The sequence below is a fragment of the Palaemon carinicauda genome, chromosome 11, assembly GCF_036898095.1.
Source record: "Palaemon carinicauda isolate YSFRI2023 chromosome 11, ASM3689809v2, whole genome shotgun sequence".
Lineage (NCBI taxonomy): Eukaryota > Metazoa > Arthropoda > Malacostraca > Decapoda > Palaemonidae > Palaemon > Palaemon carinicauda.
This window is the reverse complement of record NC_090735.1, coordinates 119935146-119947618: the sequence shown is the minus strand read 5'-3', so window position 1 is coordinate 119947618 and position 12473 is coordinate 119935146. Positions and strand designations below refer to the sequence as shown.

At 39.7% G+C, this 12473-nt stretch overlaps 1 protein-coding gene across 1 annotated transcript in view; it reads left to right on the top strand.

Moving 5' to 3' along the window:
• Window positions 1-12473, top strand: part of LOC137650148 (NHL repeat-containing protein 2) — a 98877-nt gene that overhangs the window by 5212 nt on the left and 81192 nt on the right. Inside the window, exon 2 of the mRNA XM_068383300.1 lies at window positions 11435-11604. Coding sequence (XP_068239401.1) covers window positions 11435-11604 — 170 coding nt within the window. The remainder of the gene's footprint in view (window positions 1-11434; window positions 11605-12473) is intronic.

Below are 12473 nucleotides of genomic sequence, written 5' to 3'. Positions count from 1 at the left end.
CAAAAAGTCTTGCTATTGCAGTACAGCATTTAATAATTGTATATGTAACAAATTTTTTCAGGAAAATCATGAATTTTATTGATAAGAAAAACAAAATTTATGTCTTGCCCTTTAAAGTCCTATGAAATTTATATAGATTTTTCATTTGAATGTGAAATAGATATCAAAATTTTAATGAGTGTTCGACTCTCAGCATATAACCTTTTGAAGTTTAACTTTTGTCCCTGTTTCTTTTAAATTACTCGCCGTGATTAAAGTCATTGTGTTTTTCTTATATCGGTCAAAAATTCATTCTATATCATAATTTTATAAGAAGAAAATTAGAATAAAAGATTATTATTAATGATCACCTGTCTCCCATGTCCCAAAAGAATACACTGTAGACCCAAAGGATTTGAATTAGATTGAAAGATATTTTACCAATAAAAAATTTAAACCAATGAACACAGTGTGAGTGTTGAGCTTTCGAATGGATTGGGTTAGGCAAAGAAATGTTTGGTACAGCTGTTTTGGAGTGATTGGTAGAGTTAATTTTTCCCTATATACTGTAATTAGTCTGACAGTAGTAAGAGATAGTCTGGCTCAATTTCCCCTCCAAGTTTGATGGATAAATTGGTAAGTAATTCTATCAATGTCAATGGTGAAACAAAAATATTTAACATTTGAGAGGCTGACATGAAATTTTAAAAGGACAAATCAGGCATGAACTAGGCTGACCTCACAATCCGAGCATTGGTAGGGGACAATCAAACCATAAATTTTAATTTTGTATATTTTAAAAATTTCGCATCAATACTAGATCGCATCCATCTATGGCTCAACAGTATTTTGTGTTCTATAGGTACATACCTCATTCACAACGGAGATGGCAAACACAGTTTGAGCTGCCTTCAGAGGAGGGGACTGCTTACTTTTTATTGACCTGAAGTTATCGTTTGTTTTTACGCAAATACAAACCCTTGTCATTTATATCGGTTAACTGTGTTGCTGTTTTGCTATAACAAGAATTGAGGAAATCATGAGATTCTGTTAACATTGTATGGTTGCTAGCCATCCCACCCACGCAGGGTAGGAATGGCTGAGTCAACAAGGCTGGGCCCCCTTTACTCCTGGTCTTCATTTCAGGCTTCTATTCTATTCCCCTTTTGACCCTTTGTTAGCAGAGTTTCCCGAGACTCTGGTACCGAAGAGTGAGGGCCATTCATTTTCACCATGATGATTTTGTAGATGTTATTACCTATTGGGCTTAGTGAGATTGAGAGTATACTTAGTGACAGACCTTTTGGCTTCGGCTCTAATTCAGCCACAACAAGAGACTTTACAGGTAACGTTGATCTTCCCAGATTATGTGGATTCTAACATGTCGCCATCTCCCCTCATGAGTGTGCTTAGTTCGGTAGATCATTTATTCATTTCAGATATTGTAGACCAGGAGGATTTCTCCTCCATAGTGCTAGCGGTCTCTCCAGGTGAAATTTTGAAAGTGTCGCCTATAAGTATGCCCCCTTGGGTTTGTGCCCAGTGACCACAGAGTAGGTTATTTCTTCAGGTACAGAAGCCACATAATTGAAAAAATCATAATCTCTAGTGCGTACTCATAGCGAGTCTGGCCTCTCCGTGACACTGAAAGGTAAATCTTCCCCTCAAAAAGAAGCAACTAGTTTCTCCCTAAGGAAGGCTTCTTTTTAAGGTACTTGAAGTGGAATTACTGTACAATTGCATCTTCCCCTAAAAAGGGGATTAGGCCTCAGAAAGATGTACTGTACAGGTTTGGTCGTATTGATCCAGTGCAAGTGCGAATTTATTGCTGCACCTGCAGATCCACAAATCGCTGTGCCCGCTTTTCCAAACAGGTACAGAAAAGGGTTCATTGATAGCAACACAAAATAGGACCGGGCAAACAAGTATGTACAGTATACGCCACTATAAGCACGCGTCCCCCAATAGACACGCCAGCTGAACCTGTCACCATGATGACACGCCCGCTGTTACAGAGCGTCAACTTCATTCGTAGACGAGTACTAGTTTTTCATACTCATCTAGACAAATATACTCTATTTCAGGTTCCTCGAAGAATGGGAACACTAACTTATCTTCGACGATGTTCCTTCCTAGATCAGTAAAGACTCGTCTGGGCCACAAGTAAAACCAATATTGTACAGAATTTTTAGAGGAAAAGGGCTGCCAAGCCGTACCATCCCTTTCCTTGTATCACACCACTTGCAGCTTATCGGAATCAACTACCTTTTAGGAGACAAAGTTCTGATTCCCCACTATATTATTCTGCACCTAGATATATGCATTCTCAGTGGGATATATCGGACAGATATTGTTATTTTCCACAGGTTTCCAGTTTGGATAGAGGGACAAAACCTTCCCTCCTGTCTTCATCCAATTATGACCATGAATCATTGACTCTCAATAATTCGAGTTTCTCTCACTTGACATCCGTTATCTAATCACACTTTCCAGGACCCAGACGAGAGAGGAAGGATATTCAAGTGAAGTGAAGAAATCAAAATTTTCTGAAACAGAAACACTGCACATCAGGGTTGATACAAAAATCCAGAATTCCTGATATGGCGTTAATTACCATTGAAGATTCCCCGGAATAGGTAGTCGAGGCGGCAGTAGAAACTTTCTGGGTCGTCCCCTTAGAGGTGCTGATATCGAGGGCAGGAGAGGCATCTCATTTTTTAAGGGTAATGAGCTTTATCAGATGTATAAATGGACTTGGTGATCCTCCTTATGTGTAAGTAAGGGGAAGATGCTGTACAATTTACTTTCTTCCCAGAACCCCAAAACACAAGTCACAAATTTTACGTACCCTTCTCAAACGAGGCTAGGGACACAGGTTTTTTTTTTTTTTTTTTATTAAGCAACCAAGTGTCTGATGCTGGAAACTCCCTAGTGTTGAGTTGGTCATCTAAATTACCTCTTCTCCTCTTATCCAGACAAAGAAAATTTTATATCCTTACTTGGTGATCCTCCTTGTGTGTAAGTAACGGGAAAAGACTATTTCCTCCCAGAACCCCAAAACGTAAGTCAAAAATTTTACGTACTCTTCTCAAATGAGGCGAGGGACACGGTGGTTTTTTCTTAAGCAACTAAGTGTCTGATACAGAAAACTCCCTAGTGTCGAGTCGATCGTCTAAATTACTATTATATGGATGCATATTTTACTGCAACTTAGGTTTTTAAACATCAATATTTTCGGCATATATGACTTTATACAATACAGTACTGTATATCCAAAACACTGTCAATGGGACCAGGTATAAAGTACACATTTGTCAGATACAGGTAAATTTCTTTAAATACTTCCCACAGAGATAATCCCTATTAAACTTCCCCGGTACAAATTGTTCTGAGAAAGGCAAATAGATAGCATTGTAGACTGTGCAAGTGACCGGTCCAGTTAAGCATAGGATTAAAAAAAGGTGTGAAGAAGGGAAACAATTAATTTTGAGTACAGTATGGTCATTGTATCCTCTCTTTTAGATTTATATATATGCTGCAGGTTATGATAGGGAAAGGTAAGAAAATAGCCTACGGAATCCTCTTAATCTGCTGTTATCAGCCAAATCCCCTTTAGATTGATATGTCTTCACGACCCCAAGAAAATTGCTTGCCGACCTCAGGGCTGGGAACCCCTATTCTAGATCTCTGAAATTCCAAGAGAACTTCCAGATTGGCCAAACCTTTTATATCAACCTCGTGTGGAGAAGTTTCACAAAGTAGCTCCATGCCTATGTCTTCACAGCGGGGTGTTATCCAGTACCTCCTCTGAAAAAAGTCCTTTTACTATTATTATGAATTATTATTCCTTGCTAAGTTACATCCTAAAGGTGCGTCCACACTAGTGACAAAACTTGTCTACAACACTGTGTACAACTTTGTAGGCAACAAGTTGTTAGACTGTTGACGAAACATTGTTGTCGAGATGATGGTAGAGATTTATTGGTGATATGTTGGCAACCCTGGTGTGGACGAGTCGATGTGGTTGGAGATACCCGGCTCTTCATTTTTCCTATTATGCAATAGGGAGGGTCTAGTCCAGACTCTACGATGGTGCCTGCTCCACTGTAAACACACAAGCACAACAACAGCAGCAGCAGCCCCTAGTGCGTCCCGGCACGCCGACATACTTTTCAAGTCTAGAATGAGGTGTGGACGGCTTCACCAAGTTGACGCGTGTTGCCAATATGTTGCCAGACATTGTAGCAGACAAAGTTTCATACATTGTTGTCGATATGTGTACCGATGTTGACTGTAAGGTTTCCAACTTTGTTGTTATGTCGGTAGACACGATGTTTCCAGTGTGGACGCACCTTTAGTTGGTAAAGCAGGATGCTATAAGCCCAAGGCCTCCGACAAGGAAAATAACCAAAAGCTAGAGAGTTTCATCTACCCTTACCAAGTGGAAAGTAGCCTCTGAATAAATACAGTGCAGTAGTTAGCCCCTTAATGACTGATGAGAATGACTGTAGGAAGAATATCTGTAGCTCGGTTGTTACAGAGAGATGGAAATAGAGGGGAATTGCAAGCTATCATTGCCAACACCCTTCAGGATATGGCACGTGTATGATTATGATGATAAGTTAACCCCTTGTGTGAAGAAGATTTTTTTTGTTAGTGTTGCCAGGTGTATGAGGAAAGAGAAGAATGTATAAAGAATATGCCAGACTACTTGTAGTATGTGTAGGCAAAGGAAATATAAAATGGGCTGTAACCAGAAAAAGATTCAATGTAGTAATATCTGGCTAGCCAAAGAACCCAATAACTCAATAGCAGTAGTATGTCAATGGGCAGCTGGTGCCTTGACCAACCAGCTGCGAAGCAACTATCAGAGTACCTCTGCAAGTCCTCCGCACTAGTCTGCTAAGCAAAACGGTCACATTTCTGCAATTGGTGGTGTAGAAAACCCAACCTCGCCATACCTTGTTTGTGCTCAGCGCACTTCTGAAATGTAAGCTTCCACCTAGCATTCCTAATATTAGCGTGCACACAAAAACAGATCTTTGCACGACCCCATGTATCCGCGCGGGTTCTCCTCAAGGGTTGAGATTTCCTTATGTCTACTGAAGGCATAATCATGATCATGTGCACATTTTCGATGATATCAAAGCCATCAATTTTACCAGGTGTGCTCATTTGAAGCACTCACCTTGGTGCACTATGAATGTGGGCTCTCCTCTTCCATTTCCAGACGGACAGGGGATATCGAATAAGATATGTGACAACTATGCACCTTTAGCCAAGACACTGAAGCCTGTGCTCCTTCGGCCCACTACAATGACTTTTTCTAAACTGAAGGAAACTGCTCCAATACATAAGATAGTTCATGTCTCTTAAGTGTGCTCAGTCACCGGTGAAGGGATCGGATAAGGACTTAACTATCCAGAAGTTTTGAGTATTACCTGATTCCCGTTGTATTCAGGGTTTAAGCTTTTAGGAGCTTCTGTTTTTCCCTGTATTGTTGCATTCAGACAGTGCAACATCATGACCCTTGGAGGAGGTCAGGAGTGAAATCCTTTTGTGTTGAGATCCTCTGCCTCAAATACATAAACAATCTAGATCCCAAGATGCAGTTATTACAGTATGGTTATAACTACCTGTACAGGCTGACAAAAATTGAAGTATCTTTAGTTGGTCTTCTAGAGAGGCTGACTCTTCAAACATTTCTCCTCAAGATGACCACTTTTGAATCCAGAGTCTCCTTGTGTTGCTCATACAAGAGTGACAGAAGGCTCTTGTTAACTCTTTTAAATGGGTTTGAAGTGGATTTTGGCCAAGGACTCGAAGACAGTGGTAAGAGACTGTGTCTGGACAGGATGAACATCTCCAGAACAGGATGGACTCTCCCAAGGTGGTGACACCCACAATTCTGTTGGACGATTGCCTCAAGCGGTTGGTCTGATTTGGACCGAATCCGAGGAGGCAGTCAGAGTCTGCAGGTCTTGGCCGTGCTCCCCAGTGTCCGAGGCAACTGTTGAAACTCCATTGGTGCAAGCCAGCCAAGGATGTATTTGATAAGGACAATAACAATGTTATGAAGTTGATGGCAGCTTACCTAGCACTTCCAGTCTTCTCTAGTTGGTCACTCTGTTGCATTGATGAACGATATCATAATTGTAGTGTCATATGTCAACAAGGAAGGCAGCATAGTATCACATTGTCAAATAGCTGTTCTAGTGCACAAATAGTCTGTTTCAATGCATTAGTTGTCTTGGCTTGGTTCATTCCTGACTGAGGAATATCATAAGAATCAGTTAGGTCAGAATGGTCTTTACATCCCCAAGTAGCAATGAAGCTCCTAACTTTGTAGGGTCACCTGACAATAGACATGTTCAAATTAAGCCTCAACAAAAAACTGCTAGTCTGCTGCTCACCAGGGCAAGACCCAGCAGCAGCACTCTAGGACATGTCCCAGTATCCGTGGAACGGCCTTGATGTCTACGCTTTTCCGTTCTTTTGACTTCTTTGAAGGGAGATAAACAAAGGTGTTTTCATCTCTGAAATGGTGAGACCATCCTCCATGGCACAACCTCCTGCCCAAGTACCACTTGCAGAGGTTCCAGCACCTCTTCCAAGATGGGGGCTTTTCGTGTGACACCACAAAACATGCCGCGCTGCCTCAGGAAATCCTCCATTGATCTGCATTATGTAAAGTGGGCCATCTTCTCCATCAAAGGAATACTATACTTCACCTCTTGGAGCCTCTTTCACTAGTAGCAGACTTTTTACCCTATCTACGAAAGGAAGGACTCCTCTCAGTCTTTGCGGTAAAACGATATCTCTCTGCTTTGAACCAAGTACAGTACTCTACTGAGATTGAGAAGGGTGAATATTTCACTCTTGTGGAAATTATCTGTACTTATCCGGGGTATGGAGTAAACCTGTCCTCCCTGCAAAATTCAATCTCCAGCTTGGGATGTAACCAAGGTGTTGTAGTCTTTGAAGAGAGCAAGTCTTGGATGGGTACCTTACCCTGAAAACAGTTTTTGTGCTTTTCTTGATTTGGACTAAGTTGGTAGACAAACTATATAGACTCTTGCATGCGTTCTCTCATTGTGAGCATTGGAGGCAGGTCTTTTTATCTTTTGTTAATGATTTCGTAGCAATTACTCAAAATCTGTTGCTTAGGTGAGTAACGATGATCTGGACGAGTTACTTTTGTGTCCTGTAAAGGCTCTAAGACACTACCTTAAAAGAATCCAATCTGCTAGACCCAGGTTACAAATCCTGTTCATGAGCAGTGGCAGTTTTAAAGAGAGTCGCTAAAAGTAAATTCTTTTGGCTGCGTGAGACTATCAACACAGCATTACACCCAAGATCCCCATGTACATCATAACATGTTAAAGTGCATGCCCTTGAGATCAGAGGAGTTGGTGCTTCTCTAGCTTAAGAAAAATAAAAGAATCTCTTGGAGGCTCAAATTTTAGCCCAGAATAGGGAAGCATTAGATTACCTTTACTGCACATTATTTGCGTGAATGCACTCACAGGTCTTTAGACATGTTTTCTCTCAGACCTGTGAAAGCTAGTAGTAACCCAAGCTCCTTTACAGGACCAAAAGTATCACATCTATGATTGCTGCCTTAACTTATCTCTAGGTCAAAAGAGTGTGTCTGGCCCTTTTCCTATATTTTTCCCCTCCTTTGGGGTACTGTACTGTACTGTATAGCGGTTGGAATTCTATTTAGCTGGACGGATGTAGATACTGTACAGGTAAGCCCCACCTTTAGCTAAGAGCTTTTCTATCGCTGTAAAATAGAAGTGTTTATTCCACCATCCTTCTTACGAAGGGGAGGATGGATATGTACAGGTAACCCATCAAATGGTTTCTGCCTCATGTGACACTTACTAGTCTAAGAAAGAGGGGTTTTCTTTTGCAAAAGCCTTTGTTTTCTGGGTTGTGAACTGACAGTACTTTTAAACCTGGTTTGTGAGGTGTCTAGGATGCTGTTCTTTACCCTTTATCAGATCTAAGATTAGTGATCCCGGGATTTTAGCCAGCTAGCTAGGTAATAGGGACTTCCTCCTACTTAAGGATGAGTCTTCTATTAAAGGACGAAGGTTTGTTTTTAAGTAGGAGCAAATAACAAGTTTAAAAAGTAATTTATATTTTTCCTAACTACTGTGCTGTACACAAACTGAAGTCCCTTAACTCATCTTCCCACCTTCACCTCCCCCGAAAGTCCCTAAAACATTCAAAGTGACTGGTTAGTGTACTGGTAATTACTGGCTACTGTCGACACCTTGTTATAAGTATTAATTGGCAAGGAATTTTGTAAGCACCTAAGCTAAAGATCAGCGAGAGTTGCTCTACCTATCAGGTGAGTGGGGCTTACCCACTACATGGTGATCAACTATGTTAACATTGTTAAAAGTCTAGTGGCCGTTTCAGCTGCATTGATGTAATACTCCTATTAACGGTGTTAGGTTTGGATGATTAGGAACAATACAAATTACTTTAAGATTTGTGATATTTCTATAAGTAGGAAAGTGTGGAAATAGAGGAATGTAATGAAATTATATCAGAGACTTAAATGTTTGCTGCCTGTTGTCCTATAAAATTTACAAATATTTTTGGAAAATTAATATGGTTTTTGTGAAAAAGTTGATGAATCTGATAGAGCACTGCAGTGTACTTCACTTGCCTTACATTGAATTGCTTATATAGCCTACCTGTGAAAATCATTCAGGAAGGCAAACTCAATTTTAGAAAGGAACTTTTATTTTTCTATGAATGAAAGAACCCTTTAATGTCAGAAATGGAAGTAATGGGGCTATGCTAGTCTTGCATTAGAAGCCTAGGAAGCTAGTGCTAAGCTAGCATGCTGAATGTGGTTCATAGAGTTGGAAAATTATATTATCCTATGATAAGTACTATAGAAGGCCATGAAAAGTAAGCATTCAAGTGGAAGATGATAGTGCTAAAACAGCACGACGCATTTAACTACTTGGGATCAGTAAGAACATAAGGGGTAGGTATCGAGAAGCAGTGAGAAATGGTGAAAATAGAGAGAAGTAATTGTAATTGTTTTAGAGAAAAAGAAATGGTGTTAAGGTTCAAAATGAAGATTTATATGACAGTTATCAGACCAATACTATTATAAGGGGCAGACACTTGGACACCTTAAAGGTGTGTTCACATGATCGAACAATGTTCGACGGATGTAATTGTTACCAACTAGCAGTGGAAAGCGAAAAGGCTGGCTGATGATGTCAGAAGCGAGCACCAAGTGGTGTACCGGACACTGTCCGTGTTCCCAGCATCGAAACGTCACACACTGTCTGGTGGGGAAGTATACGATGCTGCCAGGCACACGATTAACATATTGTATCTCATTACTAGCCATTATTGCTTATAATTTTCTCTGATATATTATCTTTCTCTGAATAATTCTCTTAAATGATTTAAGATTATTTCTCTGGTACCCTCATTTCCAAATCTACCATAATCGAAGGATACCTTCCGCTTGTTGGTAAGCAAGTGAATTTCATTCATACATGTGGAAGACAGCATGTCCTTTATTATCGTAGACTAAAACATTTCATTGTTTTTATTAAATCATAATTTCCTTCGACAATCATTCACAGGTTTGCACAAAACGACTCCAGATAATGTATTTGTACATAGAAATGTAAAATGGTAAAGCCTTCCTCGAATGTACTTTATTTTGTTATGCATTGAGGAATCCGCTTTTCAACAAGGCTCATTGATATTATTATGTTAAAAACTCATATATTCCATCCAGTAGGGCCTTGTGTGTCCACTCTCAGGAAATTTTTTCATTATCAAGGTTGTTACCTTGAAAGATTAATAAATTAATCAGGTTTTGAAAATAACAAATAAATATTAAATATCTATGAAGAAATTTTGATTCAATACTGCCTTTAAAAAAAGGTTAACAAAATATTGAACATTGGGCAAACAATCTGAACCTAATATTATTAAGAAAATAAAGAGGACAATTTTCTTAAAGGAACTGGGCAAACCTGTTATTATATAACTTAATTTCTAACTCGTTTTTTACCAGTTCCCTAATCATTTACTCCCCAGCCCCTTATTATCATAATTATTTAATAAGCTAGAACCCTATTTGGAAAAGCAGATGTTGCAAGCCTAAGAATCCCAGCAACGAGATCATGCTTGTTTGGACGTTGCCTATATACAGAAAGGACGTTGCCTATATACAGAAAGGCAGAATAAACTATGAATGAAAAATCATAAAAAAATATGAACCACAATTAAATCGGTGATAACTTTAAATAGGTCAGTCTACTATAAAATGACACTTGTCAACCTGTTCGACAGAAACTTATTAACGTATATCTAAACTTCTGAATATCCACCGATTAAACCACCAGGCTTTACGAACTGGTCACAGCAGGAATAAAACTTCTAGCTACTGTATGTCAAAGAGCCTTATGGAGGAAAAGCCAAAGTTGTTAGAATTAGCCTGAGTTACCAACGGACATCACCTTCGAACATTGTCCACCGGTCTATTCCCTGTGAGCAGATTCGAAACGGTGGTAAACATCATATATATATATATATATATATATATATATATATATATATATATATATATATATATATATATATATATATATATATATATATATATATATATATATATATGTATGTATGTATGTATGTATGTATGTAATTAAAGGATAAGGCTAGGGAAGCTTGTCTGATTGTACCAACTGTGACATATGGATCGGAGTTGTGGGTAATGAAAGTGACGGAGAGACAGAAATTGAATGTGTTTGAGATGGTGTCTGAGGAGTATGGCTGGTGTATCTCGATTAGATAGGGTTAGGAACGAAGTAGTGAGGGTGGGAACGGTGTAAGAAATGATTTACCGGCTAGAGTGGATATGAAAGTGTTAAGGCGGTTTGGCCATGTTGAGAGAATGAAAAGTGGCCATCTGCTAAAGGTGATGAACGCAAGAGTTGATAGGAGAAGTAAAAGAGGAAGGCCAAGGTTTAGGTGGATGGATGGAGTGAAGAAAGCTCTGGGTGATAGGATAGATGTGAGAGAGGCAAGAGAGAGTGCTAGAAACAGGAATGAAAGACAAGCAATTGGGATTCAGCTTATGAAACTTCATTTGTGGTGGATAACGGGGGAGGGTGGGCTGTGGCACCTTAGCAGTACCAGCCAAACTTGGCTGAATCCCTCGTCAGGCTGGGAGGAGTGGAGAGAGAAAAGGTCCCCTTTTGTTCCTTTGTTTGAAGTTGGCTACCCCCCAAAATTGGGTGAAGTGCCTTGGTATATAGATGCATACATACATACATACATTCATACCACAGATGCATTGCCTTCTGAAGAGATATTTTTTGTCAACCCTAATGTGATATCTAACTTATATTCAGATAATGCATGGTTATTCTTCATTCATTTACTACAATGAAATTTTCAGGTTTGGAATGGTTCAATGTGTCTCATGCTTTGACTGTGAATGATGACCTCAGAGGGAGGATATCTGTCATGGATTTTTTTACGTATTGTTGCATTAATTGCATGCATATTCTGCCAGATTTGGAAGCTTTGGAAGAACTACACCCTCCAGAAAAAGGAGAAGTTCTTGTGGTAAGGACAATTTCTATTCCATTTTTACCACTAGGCCTGTGGTGATTTCATGATTATTATAGTTGTGTATTTGCATTTATACAAGCTCTCCAGTTTTTTATGAGCTATAATTTTTTCAATAGATTTATAGTAAACTAAAAATGTGATGCATGTAGTTTGTGGTACTAATAATGAGCTATCAGTATTTTTGGAAAGTTTTCTACTTGCTTAATGATGGTGAATCAGAATTTTCTTCCTTTTTCCATATGAATTATACAGTATCATTATTAATATTTTGGGTGCTCTTGTATTTTGGGTGCTCTTATACTTGGCCGTCATTGATTTATTCATGATTTGAAATCTCGTTATGGTAATGTGTTCTTGTTCCATAACTGAAATACAAACCAAAGCTAGGTATTAGGGGTATTATTTTTGGCGAAGCTGAAAGGACAAGTTTTTTCTCTTTTTCTTTTCAGTGTGTTTGTGTGTGTGTGTGTATGCTGAGTTTCTTCTGCAGCCCTGTGTACCTGTACTGGATTGGAGGGTGCACCTGCGGCAAGTTCGTGTCCGCTGTGGAAACGGATCTCCACAGCCTTTGGTCAATGCTGTGACATAGACAACAAGTGTAATGAGTGTTGGGAGTGGTCTGCCTCTCAGTGGGAAAGGTTTGGGTGTAGGCGGAAGAAGAAGCCTAAGCGGGCTCTTCTCCTTCGAAGGCAGCTTTGAATCAGAAGAAACCCAAGGCTTCTTCCTCCACCTCCTCACCTTTTTCCGAACCTCCCACTCGTATGGCTTCCTCTGGGGGCCAGCCAGTAGTAGCGTGGACCATTTAACGCCTGGTCAACCTTGTTGATCGAGAGATAGTGCTGCCTCTCCCCCTTTGTGAGGCG